This window comes from Podarcis filfolensis, assembly GCF_964270895.1.
Source record: "Podarcis filfolensis genome assembly, chromosome: 8".
Classification (NCBI taxonomy): domain Eukaryota; kingdom Metazoa; phylum Chordata; class Lepidosauria; order Squamata; family Lacertidae; genus Podarcis; species Podarcis filfolensis.
In genome coordinates, this window is record NC_139611.1 from 84,812,323 (window position 1) to 84,839,679 (window position 27,357).

A 27,357-nucleotide genomic window follows, 5' to 3' on the forward strand; every position below is an offset into this window, starting at 1 on the left:
GGATTTGGAGTGCTGTGGTTGGTTCCCCTGCACAGGGCACTGAGCCAATGAGGTTCAAAATTGAGAAGATCCATGATTGAGAAGATCCATTTGCGGGCAGCAAATGTTGGCCTCGCTCAGGGTGCCAGACTCCCAAAGATTTTCACAGCTTGTTCCTGGAACCAAGGCCACCTAAACCTAGCGCAGAAATTATCAGCAGTGCTTCAGGAATTTGAGCTCTGTGAATTTACGATGTAATCTGTATCTTATCGGCCAATGTATTTGATCGGGACGCAATTATTCTTTGGATTCGACAGTCCGTTGAATTTTGCGGTGTACGATTCTCGGACGAAAGAAATGTCTCATTTAGAATAAAACGGATTTCGACGGGCATGCCTTCAGATGAGGTGTGTTCAGAAACGCTCGTTTCGCGATAGAGAAAGTATTTGAATAAGTAAATGAAAAGAAGTATTTAAGGATGAATTTTCACGCTGATTTTTAAAAAAAACAACAGACCATCCAACGGGCAACTGTAAGAGCAGGACAGGCTTATGAACAAAAATGTGTGAAACCAGATCTCTCCATCGCAAGAAATTATGGTCAATACAGTGCTAAAGGGATCCCTGACCATTAGGTCCAGTCGTGACCGACTCTGGGGTTGCGATGCTCATCTTGCTTTATTGGCCGAGGCAGCTGGCATACAGCTTCCGGGTCTAAGTTCATGGCTAAGCCGCTTCTGGCGAACCAGAGCAGCGCACGGAAACGCTGTTTACCTTCCCACCGGAGTGGCACCCATTTATCTACTTGCACTTTGACGTGCTTTTGAACTGCTAGGTTGGCAGGAGCAGGGACTGAGCAACGGGCGCTCACCATGCCGCGGGGATTCGAACCGCTGACCTTCTGATCGGCAAGTCCTAGGCTCTGTGGTTTAACCCACAGCGCCACCCCCGTCCCACTCGGGTTAAGTACTTAATTCATTCCAGAGGTCCGTTCTTAACCTGAAACTGTTCTTAACCTGAAGCACCACTTTAGCTAATGGGGCCTCCTGCTGCTGCCGCACCGCCGGAGCACAATTTCTGTTCTCATCCTGAAGCAAAGTTCTTAACCCGAGGTACTATTTCTGGGTTAGCGGAGTCTGTAACCTGAAGTGTATGTCACCTGAAGCGTATGTAACCCGAGATACCACTGTATGGTCAAACCTGTGCTAAGGTGGGATGTTCTATTGGGGGGGGGGGTATACAAACTGGCTTGTGTTGTGTTCCTGGCCTTCTCTCATCCAGATTCTGAAGTGTTGCAAGGGAGGCACCTACGCTCTGCTTTCCCTCCCCGTGCCCTAAGCCAGGAAGGAGATGCATCCTGGCCTTTCATCTGTGTTTAGCAATCCCTGCGCATGTGCAGAGAGGGCGCGAGCCCGCCTATAACACCTGCGAGCGTGTTCCGCAGAAAGCCGGGGATCGCAGTTATGCTAATTAGAGTGTGAGCGTTTACACACACACACACACATGGGCCTCTGCATTCCAGCAGTCGCCATCTGTTGAGCAAATACCCTGAGAATGGGGGCATCCAACTGAAGAAAGGGAAAGCAAAGGCAAGAGGAGGGGGTGTGTGCTGGCAGCCCTCGAAGCTGGGGGGTCGCCTTGGGAGTTACTGCGGCGGAGCTGCAAGCCGCCCTGTGGAACCCCCTCCTCCTCAGACCTTGCAGAGCGCAGAAGTCAGCCTCCAATAGGGGGGGGTTGCAAGGGGGGAGCGGGCGAGGGGGAGACGAGGAGGACCAGAGTGGGAGGAGGGGTAGATTGCCCTGGGAAAATCGAGAAACAGCATCCAGGTTTTAGAGGCGATGGGTTGAGTGAGGCCTCCTAGGGGAAGGAGGGAGATTTAGCCTGCTGACTTCCCGCCCCCCTCCCCACAAAATGGCCTGTCTTAATAATAATAATAATAATAATAATAATAATAATAATAATAATAATAATATATTATTTATACCCTGCCCATCTGGCTGGGTTTCCCCAGCCACTCTGGGCGGCTTCCAACAAAACACTAAAATACAATAACCTATTAAACATTAAAAGCTTCCCTAAACAGGGCTGCCTTCAGATGTCTTCTAAAAGTTTGGTAGTTGTTTATCTCTTGGACATCTGGTGGGAGGGCGTTCCACAGGGCAGGTGCCACCACCGAGAAGGCCCTCTGCCTGGTTCCCTGTAACTTGGCTTCTCATAGTGAGGGAAGCACCAGAAGGCCCTCGGCGGTGGACCTCAGGGTCCAGGCAGAACGAACACTGCCTCCATCCTGGTCCTTGCCTGCTAGTAAAAGAGGAGTGTTAGGAGACCTGGCGCTCAGGGCTTTTAAGGGACAAAGAGTTAACATTTTTGTCCACTACCCCCTCATTCCCTTTCGCACAGTGCCCTTCAGGAAAGTTAGTCATCAGCCCAGTTGCTAATCCCTTGCAAATCAGCAAGGAGTGGTGAAATTGGCTGGACCGGTTTTTGAGATGCTTCTGGCCTGGAGAGTTTAGCTTCCTTTGACCGCTTGGAGAGCTTGGAAGTGAATATGGTGCTGGTGAGTGTGAATTAAGCACTGCCCCATGAGTAGGCAAACTAAGGCCCGGGGGCCGGATCCGGCTCAATTGCCTTCTAAATCCGGCCTGCGGACAGTCCGGGAATCAGCGTGTTTTTACATGAGTAGAATGCGTGCTTTTATTAAAAATGCATCTCTGGGTTATTTGTGGGGCATAGGAATTCATTCATTTCCCCCCTAAAAATATATATATATATATAGTCTGGCCCCCCACAAGGTCTGAGGGACAGTGGACCAGCCCCCTCCTGAAAAAGTTTGCTAACCCCTGCTCTACCCATCCTCTCTCCTTCTGTGGCACAAGCCGGCTACATCAGTTCTTCCAGGTAGGAAAAGTTCAAAACAACCATTTAATTTTTATTTTTTTAACCAGATTAAAACACCCATCCACATTCATCGTACCTAGATAGGCTTGCCAAAAGAAAAAAATATTTTCAGCAGGTGCTGGAAAGGTTTTGGTGAAGGTTCTGCTTGAGATCAATTTGCAGGGAGTTCCAAAGTGAGGGCAGGGGTTCGCCTAGAGCTCTGAAGGCGCCACCCATTGAGAGACCATCACCAGCTGAAACCCACCCATTTTTGAACCAGTCGCCACCCTGCTCTTCTGACCACTAGGCATTGGTTTGTCCCCGGGGCTAGTCCTGCCCAGAGCAGACCCACTGAAATGAGCTTGGTCCATTCATTGCAATGGGGCTACTCTGAGCACGCCTTGGTTAGAGACAGCCCAGTATTCTCTTTGTCCGACCGGACATCATCCATAAACCTGTCTGCAGGCCTCCAGGGACAGGCCTGGTTACTCATGGTAGGAACAGAAAATAGCCGGCCCCGTGTGTGTGTGTGTGTGTGTGTGTGTGCCCTCTCCTCTCATTCCAAGCTGAATAGTGACGTTCCGAGGGTCAAGGGGTCGGCGCCTAAATGGGAAGGGGAGGGGCAGCTTGCTTTTTGCAAAGCGAAATGCAGGGGGGGAGGGGGGTTTTCTTGCTGCCCACCAGCGACTTGATCAGCCGACATTTTTGCCCGACATTCCATTCCTTCTGTGGTTCAATCGGCTTCCCTGGCTGCGCATGGGACGTTGCAGGGGGGCAGATGCATGCAACAAAAGCCACACACAAACACCAGCCCCAGCTTAAGTAGCAATGGGTTTAATAATAATAATAATAATAATAATAATATGCCACCTTTCGCCAGAAAACTGCAGCATGCAAGACCAATTTCACAACATAACATCTATGTAACATCCAATTCAAAATAATTATACAAATGCAATTATTTTAAGGAATGCATAAAAAGGTAAAGGGACCTCTGACCGTTAGGTCCAGTCACGGATGACTCTGGGGTTGCGGCGCTCATCTCGCTTTATTGGCCGAGGGAGCCGGCGTACAGCTTCCGGGTCATGTGGCCAGCATGACTAAGCCGCTTCTGGCGAACCAGAGCAGCGCATGGAAACGCCGTTTACCTTCCCGCCGGAGCAGTACCTATTTATCTACTTGCACTTTGAGATGCTTTCGAACTGCTAGGTTGGCAGGAGCAGGGACCGAGCAACGGGAGCTCACCCTGTTGCAGGGATTCGAACCGCCAACCTTCTGATCGGCAAGCCCTAGGCTCAGTGGTTTAACCCACAGCGCCACCCGCATCCCAAGGAATGCGTAATGAAACACAAATTCTCATAAAAGCAACAGCATAAATAGACGAGAAAATAAGCAGCAGAGTATCTAAACTACAAAGACAGCCCACAGATGCAGAATCTTTTGTCAAAGGTAGCTCTTGATCCTGACTACCTATAGAAAACAACAGAGTCTCCCAGCTCTCACCTGAGGGTTTTCCTTCCCTTTCCCAGTCTCTCACCCTAGGTGAGCTTCTCTTCTCTTCTCTGCTTCTCTCTCAGGGCACTTAGCACTTAAAAGTTCCTGTGCATTAACCCAACTCTTTACTGTGTACACCTCTAAAGCACATTTGAAGCACACTGTGCTACTGAGTACTGAATAAAGGGCTTGGTAAATTTAGGAAAGGGACGCTGGTGGCGCTGTGGGTTAAACCACAGAGCCTAGGGCTTGCCGATCAGAAGGTCGGCGGTTCGAATCCCCGCGACAGGGTGAGCTCCCGTTGCTCGGTCCCTGCTCCTGCCCACCTTGCAGTTCGAAAGCACGTCTAAGTGCAAGTAGATAAATAGGTACTGCTCCGGTGGGAAGGTAAACAGCATTTCCATGCGCTGCTGTGGTTTGCCAGAAGCGGCTTAGTCATGCTGGCCACATGACCCGGAAGCTGTACGCCGGCTCCCTCGGCCTATAAAGCGAGATGAGCACCGCAACCCCAGAGTCGGCCACGACTGGACCTAATGGTCAGGGGTCCCTTTACCTTTACCTAAATTTAGGAACCGTTTTGCAACTCAGAGTTGTGTTCCTCTAGATTCCATGGGACTTAACCCCAGGTGTGTACTAGCGTTGCAGCCTCGATTGCATTGTGTGTGCAAATACGACCCGTGCATCCATGTCTGCGCTCGTGCCAATGTATATACCATGAAAAGGAAGAGCGCAGGAGTGAAATTGACTAGACCAGAAGCGCCTCAATATCTGGTCTAGTCAATTTCTGCACTCCGCTGATTTGCAAGCGATTGGCACCTTGACAGATAAACTGCGGTAACGTTTCTGAAGGGCCGCTGTGAGGAAGGGAGTGAGAGTTAGTGGGCCAGTCTGGGCCGCCCCACCCATGAGGCAAGGGGAGGCAACTGCCTCAGGCGGCAGGTCCACTGGAGCAGCAGATTCTGGTGTCAATCTTTCTTCCCCCGCCACACACACCTTGTTCCTATGCGGAGCTTCCCTGCCCCCTTCCTCCTTGGCGAGGACGGGGGCACCACTTTGGGGTTCCTCTTGGGTGTATTGGGCTGGCCCTGGGACCTGGGTTTTACCTCCTACTCCCTTCTCCACACCAGACTCTTGCATCCAGGTTGAGGACAGATGTGAGATCAGGTAGCATCTCTCAGTGGGGTTGGTTTGGGCCTAGCACAGGGGTCAGCAAACGTTTTCAGAAGGGGGCCGGTCCACTGTCTCTCAGACAGTGGGGGGCCGGACTATATTTTTTTTGGGGGGGGAGTGAACGAATTCCTATGCCCCACAAATAACCCAGAGATGCATTTTAAATAAAAGGACACATTCTACTCGTGTAAAAACATGCTGATTCCTGGACAGTCCGCGGGCCAGATTGAGAAGGCAATTGGGCCGGATCCGGCCCCGGGGCCTTAGTTTGCCTCCCCATGGCCTGGTGGCTTCCAGGTGCCAACTCTTAGAGTAGGGGAATAAATTCAGACCCTACAAGTGTCCCTATTTTCCAGGGACGCCCCTGATTTAGAGAAGCCATCGTGGGTTCTGAATCAGTCCCGGAATGTCCTGCTTTTCCTTTGGATTTCCCTATTTCCATTGGAGAAATGTTGGAGGGTATGGAGTTATCCTGTACAGGGAAGGGTTTTTTATGTTTTGTTTTGTTTTGTTTTGTTTTGTTTGAATGTTTTTATGTCTCTTGAAAGCTGCCCAGAATGGCTAGGGCAACCCAATCAGATGTGTGGGGTATAGATAGTAAAATTATCATTATGGAATGGGACGTCCCTATTTTCATCAGAGAAATGTTGGAGGGTATGTAAATTGGGGATGAGGGGAGAAATTAGAGGGATTTTCCTCTGAGATCAGGCTCCTTTATCCCATTATAAATAATAATTATAGCAATGTGTTTACACAACTAGGTTAGGCTGGGATCTGTGCCCCTGTGGTGCTAAAGGTACTTTGGATAAGGAAACTCTGGATGATCTGGGGCGGCCTGGGCTAAAGTCCTACCTCTTTCCACATCCAGTTCCACTGAAAAGCTGCCATTTCTAAGCCTCAGTTTTCCCTATCTGTGAAATGGGGGAATACTGCAGCGAGGACGCATGAGAGAGCTACGTTTTTATCTTAGGACTGCAACCTTTCACTAATAGGTTAGTCAACAAAATCTTTTTGTAATTTGATTAGTGCTGGCTAATCAAAAGAGTCAAAGGCACATTTTAATTCTGGGTTAGGACTTTTAGACACCTGCTTGTTTATGTTTTGAGACTAGTTCCCGTATGTGACCAACAACGGGGAATGGGAAAGTAGAAAAATCAAAGCCTTCTCTTTCCTGAAACAAGGAGCAGCAGCTTTCATTTATTAAATTGCAAATCATTTCAAAATGGGATCTATTTTTGGTAATGTGCACATTTATTTCAACTTAATTAGATAAAAGACAGACAATTAATCAAATAAGCACCCGGAATACAAAAGCTTGTTTTTTTTTCTAGGTTCAGATATTGTGTTTCTTCATTTAGGAAGAGTGTGCACTGGCTGTTCTGTGGCAGAACAAGAAGTGAGAGCCTCGTTGAAGCACACTGTTTACCCAACCCCTGCTCTCCCTAGTCTAATCATAAACCATAAATCCACCTATAATGTGGTAAGCAGACAAGAAAGGTGTAGAAGGGTACTGCCTGACCGTATCAAAGTCCCAAATCCTGTGATCTGCAAAAAATAATAATATAAAAAATAAAATGGTGACAGTGCTCACTTTGCCCAGATTTCTTTTGGTGAGACTCTGCTGCCGTTGTGCACATCTCACTGCAGCGACGTTGCTGCAGCCTTTTTGTTTTGGAATTTTGGCTTTGGGGCTTGCCTGGAAAAGCCCGGCCTCCCGACTGCATCTAAGCCCTTCTGGTTTTGTTCTTGGGCAAAGATCTGCTGCAGTTTTTGCAAAGAACTGTCCTTGCGCACCCCTCTGCAAGCAGAGGGCAATGGATTTTACTTTTGCATTTTTGGGGGGGCGGGGGAGAGCGGGAGAGGGGAGGAAAGCAGGGTGGGGCCGGTGATCAAGTGGGGACACGGGTGATGTCTGCTGGAAGCCCCCGACAGCAGTGCTTTCTCTGATGCATAATTTACGCCCCCCTCCAGGCAGGGCTTTTAAGCTGCCTTTTAGCCGGAGGATATAAAAGCATGACAGCTGTTCCATTGGGCTAGGATTGGGCGGGTGGGGGGGGGAAGAGACGGGATTTTATGTTTGTTAGGCGAGGCTTGTGTGCAAAGGGAGGCGGGGAGCGTGTGATAGCAGGGGGTTCCACACTGTAGGCCCCCCTCCCCTTTCCTTGGGCATTGACATTGAAGTTCTATCTTCAATTTTCGGAGAGCCCCGCTAGCAAAGGAGGTTGACTCAAAACGGCCAGAAGTCAATGGGGTTTTTCCTTGTTAATTCTGCTTCTGTGTGGAAGAAACCTTATTTTATTAGCTTTTAAATCTCGCCTTCCGCCCCCAAGAGCTCAAGGTGTTGTCCTTCCTTTTTTTAAAACCCCGACAACGACGACCCTGTAAGGTAGGCTAGGCTGAGAACGTGACTAATGGGCCTAAGGCAGTGGCTTCTCAAACTTCTTTATCTGGGCCATGTTTTCAGAAGAAGAAGGAAGGCTCGCCCCACACAGAATTTCTTATTGATGAGAAATACATTGGAAAACGAAAGGGAGCAGCTCCTAGTCGTGCTTGATTTATATCATAGAACACAACTGCTTTATAATATGATCACGGGGCACCCAAAAAGTATAAGCGCAGCTACATAATAACACAAATCATTGCCAAAATATAATTATAAGTGAGTTTCCTCCAGCGTTTCTCCAAGGTTGTGACTTTGCAGCTAAGATTGTCCTTGATGCTCTTGACCTCATTTTGAAAACACATCTATCCATATTCTGCAAATAATTTTTTCTCTCTATACCACACTGAAATGTTTAAGTGTTTCTTTGATGGTCCTTGAACCTTCCTGCCACACTTGCTCTCCTCTCCTGCCACACCAGTGCGGCGCACCTCACTCTTTGAGAACCACTAGCCTACGGTCACTCAGTGAGCATCAGGGCTGAGCAGGGCCCTCTGCCTGGCTCTTCCTGGTCCTAAACCAACACTCCAACCACTGAACAACACTGCCTCATCTTCAGAACCATTCATGGTTATGCAGAGGTGGTTTTAGGGAAGTGCGACCGGGTACCACCCTGCAGGGAGCGCCGAAACGATACCGTAGAACGGAGCGCGAGAGGCAGGGGGGCACCGAATTTTAGCGCCACTGAAATTTCAGAGCCCAAAGTCTGCCCCTGAATTATGGGACGTATTTCAAATAAACGCAGCACAGCATGTTCTTCCTTAGTAATCCGCCATCCCTGAGAGAGAGAGAGAGAGACTGAGAATGCATTGCCTAAGCCCACTCAGTGAGGTGAGATTTAAAATGGGTGGGACTTCCAAGTCCTCTGTCTCCTCATGATATTAAAACTTGTTACAGTTGGTTGCGAACGGGATCCGTTCCGGAGGCCTGTTCACAACATGAAAAGAGCACAACCCGCAAAGGGGTGTCTGCGCATGCGTGGGTTGCGATTTGTCGCTTCTGCGCATGTGCGTGATGTCATTTTGCGCGTCTGCTCATGCGCGAGTGGCGAAATCCGGAAGTAACCCTTTCTGGTACTTCCAGGTCCCTGCGGAACGTATCCTGAAAGAACGTAACATGAAGCAAACGTAACATGAGGTATGACTGTACAGTGGTACCTTGGATTACAGACGCTTCAGGTTACAGACTCCGCTAACCCAGAAATAGTACCTCGGGTTAAGAACTTTGCTTCAGGATGAGAACAGAAATCACACGGCAGTGGCAGTGGGAGGCCCCATTAGCTAAAGTGGTACCTCAAGTTAAGAACAGTTTCAGGTTAAGAACGGACCTCCAGAACGAATTAAGTTCTTGACCTGAGCTATTACTGTATATGTTATACAGAAAGGTCTCCAAGCCTATTTAAAAACATAAACATAAGTTATAACATACATTACAGCATACATTCTAAAGCAAATATGTAGGACGTTGGCATGTGTTTTCATCTGGTTTTTAGCTTGTTGTTGTTTAAAGGCTTTAAAATGTTGGTTTTTTATTGATAATTTCATTGATTAATTCTTCTTTTAAACTGCTTTGAGAGTTTTGGGGCTTTTCAATCAAATGGGATATGAATGCTGTGAATTAATCAAACAAACAAACAAGCAGATGTACAGAGAAATGCACGCAGTTCACAAGAAAGAAATACACAAGGCACACACACCCGGCCCCAAATTAAGATGCCTCCCCCAAGATGTTTGCTGCTGATTTAGGGCGATTCACCATAATTTTCTTTCCACTAAGATAAATCCCAGAGCAGGGTTACAGCATAAAAAGTATATAATAAAACAAAACAATCGGGGGGGGGGGGCAACCACCACAGTAACCAACTCAGACATCCCATCCCAGCACTGCAAGAGTAGCGTTGCTGGACTCCATCTTCCAGCGGCACCAGCCAGCATGGCTAATGGTCAGGGTTGATGAGAGATACAACAGCATCTGCAAAGTGCCACAGGTTCAACATCTCTGAGGCTGGTTAATTATCTGATATATGGAGCGGGTCATTATCTGAGCACCTGTAGCATCTGATGGCTAATCTTTGGCCTCCCAGTTATTGCTGGACCACAGGCTCCCAATATCGCTAAGCACTAGCCATGCTGGCTAGAGCGGTTGGGAGTCCAACCATGTCTGGAGGAGCCTTAGGTTCCCTTCCCTGTCTTGTCTACTTGCGAGCGGAGGAGATGTCTGTGGCCAAGTATAGAATCGTAGAGTTGTAGGGACCCTGGGGGTCATTCAGTCCAGCCCCCTCCAATGCAGGAATCTTGGCTAAAGCATCCATGACAGATGTCTGTCCAAACCTTAAAAACCTCTAAGGAAGGAGGGTCCACAGCATCCCAAGATAGTCCATCCCACTGTCCAACAGCTCCTACTGTCAGAAAGTACTTCCTAGTGTTTAGTTGGAATCTTCCATGTGATTTGTTGTTATTTAGTCATTTAGTCGTGTCCGACTCTTTGTGACCCCATGGACCAGAGCACGCCAGGCACTCCTGTCTTCCACTGCCTCCCACAGTTTGGTCAGCTTCGAGAACACTGTCCAACCATCTCATCCTCCGTCGTCCCCTTCTCCTTGTGCCCTCCATCTTTCCCAACATCAGGGTCTTTTCCAGGGAGTCTTCTCTTCTCATGAGGTGGCCAGAGTATTGGAGCCTCAGCTTCACGATCTGTCCTTCCAGTGAGCACTCAGGGCTCATTTCCTTCAGAATGGATCGGTTTGATCTTCTCGCAGTCCATGGGACTCTCAAGAGTCTCCTCCAGCACCATAATTCAAAAGCATCCATTCTTCGGCGATCAGCCTTCTTCATGGTCCAGCTCTCACTTCCATACATCCATGTGATAGCCTTTAGCTATTGGAAGATGGCCATCATATCTCCTCCTCTTTTTGAGACTAAACATACCCAGCTCCTTCAACCGTTCCTCATAAGGCTAGGCTTCTAGACCCTTGATCGTGTGCGTCATTTCTCTCTCCTTTTGTGTTGATCCAGTGGACGTGTTACGGGCCCTGACTGATCACCCTGTGACAGCCAGCTCTGCCTCAAGGACAGAGGCAGCCCATCTTAAATTGACGGATTGTCTGTCTGCTTTATCCCTCTTAACTCGCTGCTGTTTGCTCTGACTGATGAGCGCCCACCAGACCAGTGCTGACATCTAGAGAGGCTACAGCTTGAACTAGCCACTTTTTGCATGCAAGACACTTTCTCTACCATGACTGCTAGGTAAAGGGTAAAGGGACCCCTGACCATTAGGTCCAGTCGTGGCCGACTCTGGGGTTGCGACGCTCATCTCGCTTTACTGGTCGAGGGAGCCGGCGTACAGCTTCTGGGTCATGTGGCCAGCATGACTAAGCCGCTTCTGGCGAACCAGAGCAGCGCACGAAAACGCCGTTTACCTTCCCGCCGGAGCGGTACCTATTTATCTACTTGCACTTTGACGTGCTTTCGAACTGCTAGGTTGGCAGGAGCAGGAACCGAGCAACGGGAGCTCACGCTGTTGCGGGGATTCGAACCGCCGACCTTCTGATTGGCAAGTCCTAGGCTTTGTGGTTTAACCCACAGCGCCACCCATGTCCCTCCACCATGACCGCTAATGCCTGCCTAATGGACAGGCTTAGCCGGTCCTGTATGGTGGCCAGATCCGAGGAGCACCTGCTAACCAGGAAACAAAAGAGAGTAGCCCTTCGCACAGTTAAACTATGGAACTCACTCCCACAAGAGCCGTGGTGGCCACCAATGTGGATGGCTTCAAAAGGGGATTAGACAAATTCACGGAGGATAAATGATCGATTTACAACGGCTATGAATGCCCCCAAATAACACACTCAGTCCCCACAGGGCTAGTTCAGATGTGTTTCCGGCACAGTTTGCTTTTAGCTTCTGGTTTAGAAATCAAGGACTGTATGCCAAGATATTTAAAAAGAACCTCCATGCCAGATGCAGGGACAAATATAGGACATATATTACCTTTATATTCTGTTCATGAATGCCCGATCGTGTCTGTCTGGTTGCTGTGTGTAGCAGTATTCTAAACCATATGGATCCATCAAAGCAATTCATATGCATAACCTCCTTTCTGTTCTTACAGCTGCAATGCAGCAGCTGGGTCTGTAATGTTCAGCCAGCTATGCACGTGAGCGGGTCAAAGTGAGTAGAGGGAGAAGGGAAAACTATCTAGAGGCTCACTATTCTTAAAGACCCTGATTTCATCACAGATTTCAGTTTACAACAGTCCTCCCAAGGGTGAAATTCCACCAGCAGCCTCTAGGGGGCCTCTAACATTTGACGCTTGATACCATGTCTCCCTCTAGTGGCCACATATGGTATGACTCCAAAACCTCTTTCTAACCGAACCGCAGCAGATTTAGTCCCACACTAGGTACAAACATTGCGGGCCTCTTTCTCCGACCATCTTTCTCAAAGGGTTTTCTCTCTCCATTTCTGCTTCTTTTTTCCTCGCAGGGGACTGTCTAGACAACAGCGTGGCCTCCCCCAGCACGGGAGATGACGACGACTTAGACCGAGACAAAAAACGGAACAAGAAAAGAGGGATCTTCCCCAAAGTGGCCACAAACATTATGCGTGCGTGGCTATTCCAACATTTGTCGGTAAGGACCTGGATCTTTGTGGAGGGAAAGGGTAGGAGAGAAGGGAAGGCGCCAGGATCATAGAGAACTGCCTTATGCGGAATCAAACCATTAGTCCATCTGGCTCAACAGTGCCCCTACTGGCCGAGTCTCTCCAGCATTTTGTGCAAGGGGGATATTCCCAGTTTTACCTGGAAAAGCTGGGACTGGAACCCCAGGACCTCTTCAAAAACAAGGGTTCCTTCGTCCCAGTCTCAGCTATGCAGGGAAGAATTGGGAATGGGGGGCCGGACAATTCGAACAAGGGTTGATGGGAGTTTCCTGAAGCTTCCTGGAGTACGGAACAGGTCAGATATGCGAAAACAGCATACAGTGGTACCTCTGATTAAGCACCACTTTAGCTAATGGGCCTCCTGCTGCCGCTGTGCCGCCGGAGCACAATTTCTGTTCTCATCCTGAAGCAAAGTTCTTAACCTGAAGCACTATTTCTGTGTTAGCAGAGTCTGTAACCTGAAGCGTCTGTAACCCGAGGTACCACTGTACAGTGGTACCTCGGGTTACATACGCTTCAGGTTACAGACGCTTCAGGTTACAGACTCCGCTAACCCAGAAATATTACCTCGGGTTAAGAACTTTGCTTCAGGATGAGAACAGAAATTGTGCTCCGGCGGCGGGAGGCCCCATTAGCTAAAGTGGTGCTTCAGGTTAAGAACAGTTTCAGGTTAAGAACGGACCTCCGGAACGAATTAAGTACTTAACCCGAGGTACCACTGTATTCTGTCTCTAGGACTGGGGAACCCATGACCCTTCAAATGGGCTCCAACTCCCATCAGCCAGCATGGCCAACGGTCACAAATGATGGGAGTCGTAGTCCAACAAATATGTGAAAGGCCGCAGTTTCCCCTCTCCCAAATTAAGCCAGTTTCAAACCCTTCCATTGGCTCAAGGGATCACGGACACTTGTTTTGTGAAGCAGCAAGGAGCGTTTAACAGAAAGGTCCTACACGAGGCTTCTATTTTTCGCAACACCCTCTTGAGAGAGGACCCTCTCTATCTGATCCCCTTGCCTTTTTGGTGAGCAGCAGCAAAGACCCAGGTGATCTTAATGTAAGGCTTTGGAGCGGAGGAGAAGCAGAGGCTGTGTGGCTGTTGTTGCTGCCTCTGTCTCCCCTTCCTGGTTCCCTGTAGCTTCACTTCTTGCAACAAGGGAACTGCCAAAAGGCCGTTGGAGCTGGACTTCAGTGTCCGGGCAGAACGATGGGGGTGGAGATGCTCCTTCAGGTATATTGGTAGAGTGGGAAGGCAATTGTCGAACCACCACTGGAGGCCATGACAGTTTGACACTGGTTTCAAATTTGTTTGAAATTTGTGTCCAGAAGATCCCCACCTCCTCTTCCTTTAACAGGAGAAGTGGAGTTGCTGTAGCAAGTGGGGGGGGGGGTCTCTTCCAACCCATGGTCTGCATTTTCCCGTAGGCAGCTTTCTGAAGGCCACAGGTCAGTGGTGGATAGAGGCAAGTGTGGGCAGAGCGGAGGATGCAACTGTTTACCTTTGCATGGTAGACTACATCCCAAGAACCATGCATAAGTCAGATGCATACCCTCCTATATTTCTCCAATGAAGATAGGGACGTCTCATTCCATAATGCTAATTTTACTATTTCTACCCAACACTGGGTTTCCCCAGCCACTCTAGGCAGCTTCCAACATATATAAAAACATTTGTTGTTGTTTAGTCGTGTCCGACTCTTCGTGACCCCATGGACCAGAGTACGCCAGGCACTCCTGTCTTCCACTGCCTCCCGCAGTTTGGTCAAACTCATGCTGGTAGCTTTGAGAACACTGTCCAACCATCTCGTCCTCTGTCGTCCCCTTCTCCTTGTGCCCTCCATCTTTCCCAACATCAGAGTCTTTTCCAGGGAGTCTTCTCTTCTCATGAGGTGGCCAAAGTATTGGAGCCTCAGCTTCAGGATCTGTCCTTCCAGTGAGCACTCAGGGCTGATTTCCCTAAGAATGGAGAGGTTTGACCTTCTTGCAGTCCATGGGACTTTTTCCTTAGGATGTCCCTATTTTCGTAGGAGAAATGTTGGAGGGTATGGAAGAGCAGAGGCAGCTCTATTAATTCTGGGGACAGCCCTGCAGTGAGAGCCCACCCCTCATGCCAGCGTGCTTGAACCAGGGGTTTTCTTCGACAACAAGGCATGCGGACCACCCGTTGTTAGAATGGGCCCAAAGCTGGCCTCAGTAAAGGACGATGTTTCAAGGTCCCTTCATAGGCCATGCCGCTGATCATTTCTGCCCACGGCACCATTTTCTGCCAACGCAGGCTGAGTTGGGGGAATTGCTGGCTCCCTGCTTGCGGCCCCTTTTGAACTGGCAAGCGGGCGGCTTGCTAGCAGTGGGCATCTTTCCATGCCCGCCACCCAGCCTCCCTTCCCTTCCCCTCCTCGCTCGCCACCAAGCTGCCAGGCAATTAGGCAGGGCCTCTCCCTGGTTAGTTAAACAAAGGCGAGTTAATGAGCGCTGGCCAATTAGTGGCTAATTGAAGGAGCTATAAAGCTATTAGAGGCTGGTGAAGGGTAATCAATTCTAGCCAATTACCCTGAACGCATTGGCAGGGAGTGAGGTGGGAGGGGGGCTTCCAAGGCGAAGCGGCTTCGGCTAAGCTGGGCCCAGCCTGGCTCTAGTGGGCTAGGGAGCAAGCGAATTGGAATTGGGGCAGGGGGATGCCTCGCCTTCCTCACCATGCGCTATCTAGTTTGTTTTTGTATTTGCTGCTTAGATTTTAAGCCTAACCTTGCCCCAAGGAGTGGAAACATATGTGGTTCACAAACACACACACACACACACACACACACACACACACACACACACACACAAACTTTATCCTCACATCCATCTTGTGAGGTAGATTCAGCTATGAGATAGTGACTGGCCCAAGGTGACCCTCTGAACAGAATATGGGCTTGAAGCCTGACCTCCAAACTTCTAATCTGATGCTGTAACCACTACACTAGGGACAGGGAGCCTTTTTCAGCTTGAGGACCCCATGGCTAACATGTCGGGGGCCACACACCAGGGCTGGGCAGGGCCAGGACCAAATCAGAGTGGGTCCAAATGTAAAAGAGGAACAATGGACCCTCCAAGTGTCCATATTTTCCAGGGACGTCTCTGATTTAGAGAAGCTGTTCTGGTTTCTGATTTGATCCCATTTTTCCTTAAAGGTAGTTGAACCCTGACCATTAGGTCCAGTTGTGGCCGACTCTGGGGTTGCGGCGCTCATCTTGCTTTATTGGCCGAGGGAGCCGGCGTACAGCTTCTGGGTCATGTGGCCAGCATGACTAAGCTGCTTCTGGCGAACCAGAGCAGCGCACGGAAACGCCGTTTACCTTCCCGCCGGAGCAGTACCTATTTATCTACTTGCACTTGATGTGCTTTCGAACTGCTAGGTTGCAAGGAGCAGGGACCGAGCAACGGGAGCTCACCCCGTCACGGGGATTTGAACCGCCAACCTTCTGATCGGCAAGTCCTAGGCTCTGTGGTTTAACCCACAGCGCCACCCATGTCCCTCAATGCCCCTATTTTTCCTTAGGATGCCCCTATTTTCATTGGGAAAATGTTGGAGGGTATGGGATTATCTGACCCCCCTGAGCCGCCTGAAGCCAGTCTTGTACATTTTAACAATGTTTAACGTTTTATTCTGTTTTTATATATGTTGGAAGCTGCCCACAGCGACTGGGAAAAACCCATTAAGATGTGTGGGGTAGAAATAGTAATATTAGCATTATGGAATGGGACGTCCCTATTTTCATCGGAGAAATGTTGGAGGGTATGGGATTATGATGATGATGATGATGATTTTGCCTCATCTTCACCATCAAGTCCCAAACAGGTTATAATTGTTTAAAGTACTATTTAAAAAAACATTTAAAAATGTTACGTTTACTTCAGGTTGAGCGTTTCCAGGTTGCGTCCCGTGGCGACCCGGAAGTACCGTAAAGGGTTACTTCTGGGTTTCACTGCTCGCGCATGCGCAGACGCGCAAAACGACATCATGCGCAGAAGCGGCGAATCGCGGCCCGTGTACACGCAGACGCGGGTTGCATTCCTTTCAGGTTGTGAACGGGCCTCCGGAATGGATCCCATTTGCAGCCAGAGGTACCACTGTAGTTGAACCAGCTTATAGTCAATATAATAGCACAGATCCTAATATATACACACACACACGCACACAAACATGGTTTCACCAAGGCCCGGAGTAGAGAAATGCACAATAACAGTGCACAACCTAGGAGTTGCCACAGAGAATGCCCTCTCTTGCATCTCTCACACACAGAACTTCTGATAATGCTGGTCCTACCAAGTTCTTTTATTTACTTTATTTTTATTTATTAGATTTCTATACTGCCCTTCATTAAAAGATCTCAGGGCAGTTCTTAACTGCTGATCTTTACATGCCCTCCAACACCTTGAAGGTGAAAACCGTGGCGTCATCTTCTTGGGCGCCATCTTCCTGTTTTTTCGTGCCAGAGAACGGCGGCCATGTTGGGCGCTGTGATCTCTCACAATTTTGTGCTGCGATTTCCCCCTGAAATAAAAAAAAGTGTTTCTTTGGGGCACGGCGGCCTAAAATGTGCATTTTCTGGTGCTGTGCGAGATCGTGATATGATTTCACTTCAGTTACTGAAACTGGTGGCCATTTAGCCAGTTGTTCTATATTATAATTCCGTAAGGGAGGTTCAGCATCCTGATACAAAGATTGAAAGAATGAGACCCAAAGGTTAGGGGGAATTTGTGAGGTTAAGGGGGAAACAGCCTTATGGGTGCCAGAAGCTTATCTTAAAGTTTAAGCGTCTATACGCTTATCGCATTTATAATTTTTAAATTTATTGTTGTACATTGTTTTAAATGTTTGTTTTCCTTCTGGGGTGGTACCCTCAAGTGCGTTTTATAAGCTGGTCTCTGACCATAATAAATTATCTATCTATCTATCTATCTATCTGTCTATCTGTCTATCTCCCCCCTCCCAAGGAAAAATGTGGTGCGAAATCTCGCGAGATCATGGTGCCCAAAATGTCTGCCATTCTCTTGTGGGGGAAAAACGGGATGTCCCAGTTTTCCTGGGACACTTGTGACTCTTTACACCCAAGGGTGTCTATAGGGAAGGAGGTGGTCTTTCTGATACACAGTGTGTTAGGTTGTGGGCGAACATATCAGACGACACAGCGATTCTTCAAACAGCTCTTGTTTATTCACAGGCCAGGACAGAACTGAACTGAAGGGCTCAGTCAGCCCGCTTATATAGAGCTCCAGTACAGCCTAACTGTAACAACTTTCTAAAACTATCCAATCACTGAACGTCACTTTCGATCCCTTATTTGCAGTATCCCCCTGCTGGCCCAGGGTGAGAACTTCAGTACATAACACAGAGTTCCCCAGAGGTCTCCTATCCTGTCACTAACCAGGCTGAGTTCTGCTTAACTTCATCAAGGTTCTTCATCCTAAGCTTTCAGCCTCTGGACTTTTTCTTTTCTCCTGGATTTTTATATGTCACATCCCAGGGCAAATCTCCCAAGGTGGCCGACATCAGAACAACATCCCATCGGTCATCCAAAATCAATAAAGCTGCAATCCAGAACTAAGAACACTTTAAAAATAAATTAAACTTTACAGCATTAAAAGGCAGCCGTTCACGCAATATTTAGTGCCATGTTTTGAACAGCAGCTTGAAAAAAAAAATATTTTCAGGAAATGAGGAAACTTTAGCCTTTCAAGAGGATGTTGGACTACCGATCCCATAGTCCATGACCATTGGCTGTGCTGGCAAGGGCTGATGGGAGTTGGAGTCCAAAGACACCGGAAGGGACATAGGTTCCCCCGCGCTGGGTTTTCAGGGTCCAGCAAAGCAGGGGCCATGCAAATCTCCCTAGGGAGAGAGTTCCACAGATAGGGGGCCATCCATGCTGAAAAAGGCCCCGTCAATTCATGTGGGAGAATATATGATGAGTTCACGTGGATTGGGAGCTAAGCCTACTTTCCCCATCCTGACTTCAGGTACTGATAATGAAACCTGATCTGTTGTTGTTTAGTCCTTTAGTCGTGTCCGACTCTTCGTGACCCCCTGGACCAGAGCACGCCAGGTACTCCTGTCTTCCACTGCCTCCCGCAGTTTAGTCAAATTCATGCTGGTAGCTTTGAGAACACTATCCAACCATCTCGTCCTCTGTCGTCCCCTTCTCCTTGTGCCCTCCATCTTTCCCAACATCAGGGTCTTTTCCAGGGAGTCTTCTCTTCTCATGAGGTGGCCAAAGTCTTGGAGCCTCGGCTTCAGGATCTGTCCTTCCAGTGAGCACTCAGGGCTGATTTCCTTCAGAATGGAGAGGTTTGATCTTCTTGCACTCCATGGGACTCTCAAGAGTCTCCTCCAGCACCAGAATTCAAAAGCATCCATTCTCCGGCAATCAGCCTTCTTTATGGTCCAGCTCTCACTTCCATACATCACGAAACCTGATCTACTGGGTTATATTGTCTCATCCGCTTCCCGAAAGGTTATATGGCAATGGAAGCAGGATCACAGTCCTTAGTGCAGAGTGAACAAAGATGATAGCAATTTCTTTATGTGCTGTCATAGGAAAGCCTGTCATCTGTACTTACTACTACACTCAAGGCTTGAACTGGTGTAGAAGCTATTTCCTCTTCACAGGGATCCCTGGGAATCACACAATTACAGTTGTGTGAACGGGAGCCTAGGGAAACTCTGAACACCTATATTTCCTAGTCTCCCTTTTTGGGAGAAACTATAGATACTGGGGGGGGGGGACGGGGACGATATACATTTTAAAGTTGAATTCCACCTCCCCCTTTTACATTCAAGAGTCCCCCCCACAAGGAAGTCATGTTTAATTGTGCATCAGGATTTCCCCAAGCTTTTTTTTGAAATGGAAATAATAATGTTGTTGTTGTTTAGTCGTTTAGTCGTGTCCGACTCTTTGTGACCCCCTGGACCAGAGCACGCCAGGCACTCCTGTCTTCCACTGCCTCCCGCAGTTTGGTCAAACTCATGTTGGTATCTTCGAGAACACTGTCCCACCACCTCATCCTCTGTCGTCCCCTTCTCCTTGTGCCCCCCATCTTTCCCAACACCAGGGTCTTTTCCAGGGAGTCTTCTCTTCTCATGAGGTGGCCAAAGTCTTGGAGCCTCAGCTTCAGGATCTGTCCTTCCAGTGAGCACTCAGGGCTGATTTCCTTCAGGATGGATAGGTTTGATCTTCTTGCAGTCCATGGGACTCTCAAGAGTCTCCTCCAGCACCATAATTCAAAAGCATCCATTCTTCGGCGATCAGCCTTCTTTATGGTCCAGCTCTCACTTCCATACATCACTACTGGGAAAACCATAGCTTTTACTATACGGACCTTTGTTGGCAAGGTGATGTCTCTACAGAAATAATAATGATAATTTATTATTTATACCCCACCCATCTGGCTGGGTTTCCCCAGCCACTCTGGGCGGCTTCCAACACAATATTAAAATAAATTAATGCATCAAACATTAAAAGCTTCCCTAAACAGGAAAGTAGGAACCGTGAATTATCAGACAGTCCATCCCCACTAGGTAAATAGGGGAAACTGGGAGCATCTGTGGAAGTTCTGTTCTCCACGACGCTCCAGAAGAAAGCCCCAAAGTGGTGACCTTGTGTTTCAAAACCTGAGAGAAGCTTCAGAGTTGCCTCCATAGCCATTGCCCCATTCTGTGTGTGACCTGGGTGACCTTCGGTCATCTGTCACCGGGCTGTCAGAGCCGGGGGCCATACGGAGGCCCGGTTGTGACTCGTGGGCAAGGACCCAACTCATCCATCATTTGGAGTGACAGCTAAAAGGCTGGAGCAGGCGGGAGGGCAGGGTGGGGGGGGTGGACAGTTGCCAGGTCCCCCGATACCGGGTACAGGGGACCTTCGTGTCTTGGAACATCTGCTTGGGAATTGGGGAAAAGAAAGGGACGTGGTTTTGTGACGGGCATGGAAAAGGAAGGCGATCCCCAAAGCGGGGGACCAAGATCTGATCCCATATTTGTTGGGAACATAAGGCGAAGAGATAGGGGCCAAAAAAGGAACCTGAAAAGAAAGGAAAGATTGTGACATTCGGTTGGTGCAGGGCTGGCAAAATTGAGCAGCGAAGCTTTTTCCCTGGACCTCTTCTTGAGGGTGCTGCTGGGTTGCATGCTTGTTTGGATACTCCACACTTAGGTGTGGGGAGAGATGCAGTATGTTGTTTTTGTTTAGTCGTTTGGTCGGGTCCGGCTCTTCGTGACCCCCTGGACCAGAGCACGCCAGGCACTCCTGTCTTCCACTGCCTCCCGCAGTTTGGTCAGACTCATGTTTGTAGCTTCGAGAACACTGTCCCACCATCTCATCCTCTGTCGTCCCCTTCTCCTTGTGCCCTCCATCTTTCCCAACATCAGGGTCTTTTCCAGGGAGTCTTCTCTTCTCACGAGGTGGGCAAAGTATTGGAGCCTCAGCTTCAGGATCTGTCCTTCCAGTGAGCACTCAGGGCTGATTTCCTTAAGAATGGATAGATTTGATGATCTTGCAGTCCATGGGACTCTCAAGAGTCTCCTCCAGCATCATAATTCAAAAGGATCAATTCTTCAGCGATCAGCCTTCTTTATGGTCCAGTATATCTCCCCACATGTAGAAAAACAGCTCTTCAAGAAGGACTCAGTATCACATTCCCTTGGTACACTCCCCCCACTTAAAAAAAACCCCCAAACCTCTGCAGGTAGGGCTGGCCTTAACACCTGGCACCCCTAGGCAGTTGCTAGGGCCCCTCTGTCCTGGCAGGGCCCACTACTGATGCCTACTGTGGGTCCTCTTTAAAATAAAATTTAAAAAAATTCATTGAGCTGGGTCTATTTCCCACAAAATGCCTCCATTTCAGTATCATGCCAGGGTTCTGTCGGAAGTTAAAATAGACCAGTCTTTTGCAACCCAGCTTCTGTGGGACTCTGCTTTCCCGTCGGCCTCAGACTGCAAGGCCAAGCATGGTGGAAATGGAGGTTCAATGACACCTGAAGGGCACCAGTTTGGGGAAACCTGAGCCAGGCCCAGCAGGGGATGCTCAGGGTGCCCCTGTTGTCCTCGCTGAGGCCCACTGCTGTGCGTAGCCACTTGGTAAAACTCCAGGTCCCCCGTGGAATTTTACCTGTGGCCCAGTATTCAAATACTCCAGACCACCCCTTGCCCCTGTAGCCTCAAGTGGTGCAGTCCACGAAAAAGCTTTGCCACTAGATTTCTGCTCATCATATACCGTATTTTTCGCTCTATAAGACGCACCAGACCACGAGACGCACCTAGTTTTTAGAGGAGGAAAACAAGAAAAAAAATATTCTGAATCTCAGAAGCCAGAACAGCAAGAGGGATCGCTGTGCAGTGAAAGCAGCAATCCCTCTTGCTGTTCCGGCTTCTGGGATAGCTGCGCAGCCCGCATTCACTCCATAAGATGCACACACATTTCCCCTTACTTTTTAGGAGGGAAAAAGTGAGTCTTATAGAGCAAAAAATACAGTAAACTGGGCCACGGTTTAGCAGAGAGAAGGAAATGCATGTGGCCAGGAGTTTCTTCTTCAAAAAAAACCCGAGCTTTTGAGTTATTTTTAATGAAGTTCGCCAAAATCGACACTTCCGTCATGGGCTGCCATATGTCCGGATTTCCCCGGATATTTCAGAGATTTCTGCCCAGACGCTGTTTACAAGGGCTGAATGCCAGCTATGCCCAGGGAATTCCAGTCGTATGTCAACCCTAGCTAAATCTTTGGCCACAAGGCTCTGGTCCACATCAAAGTCTATAAAGCACTCTGGATAGTTCAGTGCTTGAATTATGCTGGGGGCTAAGGCTGTGATGCTAGCATGAGGTTATCGCTATGTACGGGGGCCAAGCTCAAATGCGGTTTAAGAAACCTTCCGCAAAACCCTTCGGATAATATCGGGCCGGCTTCGCTAACACCCTCCCCAACTTCTCTTCTCTTCCCCTGAACAGCACCCATATCCCTCGGAAGAACAGAAGAAGCAGCTAGCGCAGGATACGGGACTGACCATCTTGCAAGTCAATAACTGGTAAGGATCTCAACGCTGGAGCAGAGGGGTATTTAGCTTCTTTAGATCCATTTCTTCACCCAGTCCGGAGGTTCTCTTCGTTGACGTGGGTTGCAGCCAACTAGGTTCTGCTCGTGGTAGACATATTTAAGAATTATGAACCTGAGTGAGTAATGATCAGTCATTTCAATTACTTTGAGTACGACACACCCTGGATGCAGCCCTTTGGGTTTACACCATGGTGACTTTTTAGCTGTGTGTGTGTTTAAATGATGTAGGGTAGGCATGTCCAAAGTCTGTTTCGGGGGCCTAATCTGTGGGTTATCTGAGGATAAGTCTGTGGCTTGGGCTAGTCTGATGTGAGAGAGTGAGAGAATCTGTTAAGGGGAGTCAGTCAAACAGCTGAGATAATCAGTCAGAAGGTATTAGGAAGGTATAGGCCAGTAAAGAAAATAAAGTTAAGAAACTGACAAGAATATTATCTGAGAAACCAACAACTTGGTCGGCCCTCACGCATGTTCACTTCATCAAATCTGGCCCTCTTTGACAAAAGTTTGAACACCCCTGATGTAGCGGGTGCACAGGATAAAGGCTTTAAATTATTTAATAATAGGTTTGAAAATATGTTGTTAAGCCATTTTAAGGACAGAAGGAGGGCTTCCTGGATCAGGCCAATAGCCCTTCTAGTTCATTATCCTCTTCTTACTGTGGCCGCTCAGATGCTGCAATGGGAATCCATCAAAAAGGACCTAAGTGTTACAGAGCTCTCTCCCCACTTGTGATTCCAGCAACTCAAACTCAGGCTCACCCAACGACAGGAGTGGTGTTTTTTTTAATACGATGATTAATTTAGTACATGGAACTCGGTGCCACAAAAAGGGGAGCCGGCCACTAGACTCAGCAACTCAGTTAGATGTTGAACGATGGGACTGGAGACGCTCCTTCAGGTATACTGGGCCTTTGAGGCCATTTAGGGCTTTAAAAGTCAACACCAACACTTTGAATTGTGCTCGGAAACATACTGGGAGCCAATGCAGGTCAAGATCGGTATTATGTGGTCTCGGCAGCCGCTCCCAGTCACCACTCTAGTTGCTGCATTCTGGATTAGTTGCAGTTTCCAGGTCACCTTCAAAGATAGCCCCACGTAGAGTGCATTGCAGTAGTCCAAGCGGGAGATAACTAGAGCATGCACTACTCTGGTGAGACAGTCTGCGGGCAGGGAGGGTCTCAGATGGAGCTTGCAGACAGCTGCCCTGGGCACAGAATTGACCTGTGTCTCCATGGACAGCTGTGAGTCCAAAATGACTCCCAGGCTGCACACCTGGTCCTTCAAGGGCACAGTTACCCCATTCAGGACACGGAAGTCCTCCACATCAGCCCACCCCCTGCCCCCCAAGAACAGTACTTCTGTCTTGTCAGGATTCAACCTCAATCCATTAGCCGCCATCCATCCTTCAACCGCCTCCAGTACTGTGCCAGAAGGACTAAGGGTCTGACTCTGTACCATGCAACTTCCTAAGCTCTTAGTGTGGCTCTGTGACCCAGAGTTGGGCTGCCAATAAGCAAGCGGCGTTTTGGAGAGAGGCAGCATAATCCCAGACCAAACTCTGACCCTATTATCAGTCGGTGCCTGACTCCTCCACTGCTTCTTCTGTCTCTTGCAGGTTTATTAATGCCAGGCGGCGCATAGTTCAACCGATGATCGATCAATCAAATCGCACAGGTATGGGGTTCCGTCTGGGAGAGGGCAAGTGGGGTTTTTGGGTTGTTGGGTTGTGTGATCCAGGATGCTGGGGCTGCGCTTGCTTAACTCCTCCAATGTGGGGCCCTCCAGATGTTTCGAACGACTGTTCCCACCAGTCCCAGCTAGCAGCGCCAAAGGCTAGGGGCGATGGGAGCTGTGGTGCAGCAACATCTGGGCAGCTGCAGGTTCCCCCTCTGTCACAGGAGCATGCCAGTCAGTAACCACACCGTTCAAAGTTGCAGTTCATTCCCAGTGGTCTTATTCCGTGGAAATCAGTTGCTGAGGCTGAAAGTCTCCGTCTCCCTACTGTTAGGATATACCGTATTTTTTGCTCTATAAGACTCACTTTTTCCCTCCTAAAAAGTAAGGGGAAATGTGTGTGCGTCTTATGGAGCGAATGCAGGCTGCGCAGCTATCCCAGAAGCCAGAACAGCAAGAGGGATCGCTGCTTTCACTGCGCAGCGATCCCTCTTGCTCTTCTCGCTTCTGAGATTCAGAATATTTTTTTTTCTTGTTTTCCTCCTCCAAAAACTAGGTGCGTCTTGTGGTCTGGTGTATCTTATAGAGCGAAAAATACGGTAGTTCCGTTCCACCTTAAAAGGGTACAGGCATGACTGCTGCGTGTCACATGCCTGTTTACTTCCAGCACAGCTCTGCTGGGAACTTCTGTTTGTATATAGCTTTTGCTTCCTGCTGTTTTGCTGGAGACGAAGGGAAGCAGACATGTTTTCCTCTGTTCCTGAACTATGCTGAATAAATGCTGTACACATTTCTCTGTCCGCCTCTTCTGCTGTGAGAAGATTTACACATTCTGCTGATAGAGCGTGCGCAGGGCTCTAAACATATCTGCGGCTCGTGTCGCTGATTGATGGTGTTCCAAGGGAGACCGGCTGCCAGCTGGTGGCTGGAGCCAGCTGGTGGCCTGCCTGATGTCCCCGTCTCCCCGGCAGTATCCCAACACCCACAGCCGTCTAAGTCACCTCCTCTCCAGGGCTTTTCCCAAGCAATCTGAGACGCTGCCTGCCTGCAGCCAACCTCTCTTCCGCCCCTTTCATGCCTCTTCTGATTCCAGGAGTTGGGGGCGGGGAGAGCTTGTTACAACAGGAGGGGGAGACCCCAGTGACTCTTTACCAACCAGACTCATCTCTGCCTCTCTGCCTCCCGCCTCCCATCTCGCTTGATTCAGCTTCTGTCTCTGATTCTGAACTGCTCTCTGCCACAGACTCTCCCTGCTCATTAAGCTCTGTTGCCTCTTCAGCTTCTGACACCTCCTCTTCCTAGTCTTCTCCCTCCAACCACTCATCAATGTCCCACCACTAATCCCCTGGCTCTGAGCCTTCTTCCCATGGGGGTTCCCCAGCTGGTTCTTCCCACCGCTTCAAACCAGTCCCATGACACCCTCTCTGCTCTAACTGGGACTGAGATGTAAGCCTTTATCAACCTGATCTTCTGCCCAATGGATAGGATATTACTCACTGCAAGAAGCCAAGTTACAGGGAACCAGGCAGAGGGCCTTCTCGGTAGTGGCACCCGCCCTGTGGAACGCCCTCCCACCAGATGTCAAATAGAACAACTACAGTGGTACCTCAGGTTACATACGCTTCAGGTTACAGACTCCGCTAACCCAGAAATAGTGCTTCAGGTTAAGAACTTTGCTTCAGGATAAGAACAGAAATTGTGCTCCGGCGGCGCGGTGGCAGCAGGAGGCTGAAGTGGTGCTTCAGGTTAAGAACAGTTTCAGGCTAAGAACAGACCTCCGGAATGAATTAAGTACTTAACCCGAGGTACCACTGTACCAGACTTTTAGAAGACATCTGAAGGCAGCCCTGTTTAGGGAAGCTATTAATGTTGGATGCATTACTGTGTTTTAATATTTTGCTGGAAGCCGCCCATAGTGGCTGGGGAAGCCCAGCCAGATGGGCGGGGTATAAATAATAAATTATTATTATTATTATTATTATTATTATTATTATTATTATTATTATTAAATTATTATTACGGCAATGAATCAGCAGTTGACAGGATTATCAGATACCTAGAAACCCTAAACTAAAAACCCTGTTATATTACCTAAAAGATGAAATTGGGAGGACTTTGCAGTTGGTATGGAATTTGTTGATGGCATCTAGAATGCGCAGTCCCTTGCGCCAGCAGGTGCAGAATCTATGAGGGCTTCTAAGAAAGTTCCCAACGGATTTTCACACAAATCCTCGATGGGTCATGAAAGCAAGCGAGTTTTTGAGATGATGTTTCTTTCGTCCAATCAGGTCAAGGGGCACCGTACAGCCCTGATGGGCAGCCAATGGGAGGCTATGTCATGGATGGGCAACAGCATATGACGATTCGCCCCCCAGGTAAGTGGCGACTGAAGGTAAACAGCATTTCCGTGCACTGCTCTGGTTCGCCAGAAGCGGCTTAGTCATGCTGGCCACATGACCCGCAAGCTGTACGCCGGCTCCCTCGGCCAGTAAAGCGAGATGAGCGCCTCAACCCCAGAGTCGGTCACGACTGGACCTAATGGTCAGGGGTCCCTTTACCCTTACCTTTATGTCAGCCACAAGGGACGCAGGTGGCGCTGTGGGTTAAATCACAGAGCCTAGGACTTGCCGATCAGAAGGTCGGAGGTTCAAATCCCCGCGACGGGGTGAGCTCCCGTTGCTGAGTCCCTGCTCCTGCCAACCTAGCAGTTCAAAAGCACATCAAAGTGCAAGTAGATAGATAGGTACCGCTCCAGCGGGAAAGTAAACGGTGTTTCCGTGCGCTGCTCTGGTTCGCCAGAAGCGGCTTAGTCATGCTGACCACATGACCCAGAAGCTGTATGCCGGCTCCCTCGGCCAATAAAGCGAGATGAGCGACACAACTGCAGAGTCGGCCACGACTGGACCTAATGATCAGAGGTCCCTTTACCTTTACCTTTTTATGTCAGCCACACTTTCTGAAACAATATGGGAAACCGAA

General features: G+C 48.9%; 1 protein-coding gene across 1 annotated transcript in view; it reads left to right on the forward strand.

Moving 5' to 3' along the window:
* MEIS3 (Meis homeobox 3) overlaps nucleotides 1-27,357 on the forward strand; it is a 75,868-nt gene that overhangs the window by 44,962 nt on the left and 3,549 nt on the right. Inside the window, exons 8-11 of the mRNA XM_083627684.1 lie at nucleotides 12,444-12,589; nucleotides 22,600-22,676; nucleotides 24,320-24,378; nucleotides 26,667-26,753. Coding sequence (XP_083483810.1) covers nucleotides 12,444-12,589; nucleotides 22,600-22,676; nucleotides 24,320-24,378; nucleotides 26,667-26,753 — 369 coding nt within the window. The remainder of the gene's footprint in view (nucleotides 1-12,443; nucleotides 12,590-22,599; nucleotides 22,677-24,319; nucleotides 24,379-26,666; nucleotides 26,754-27,357) is intronic.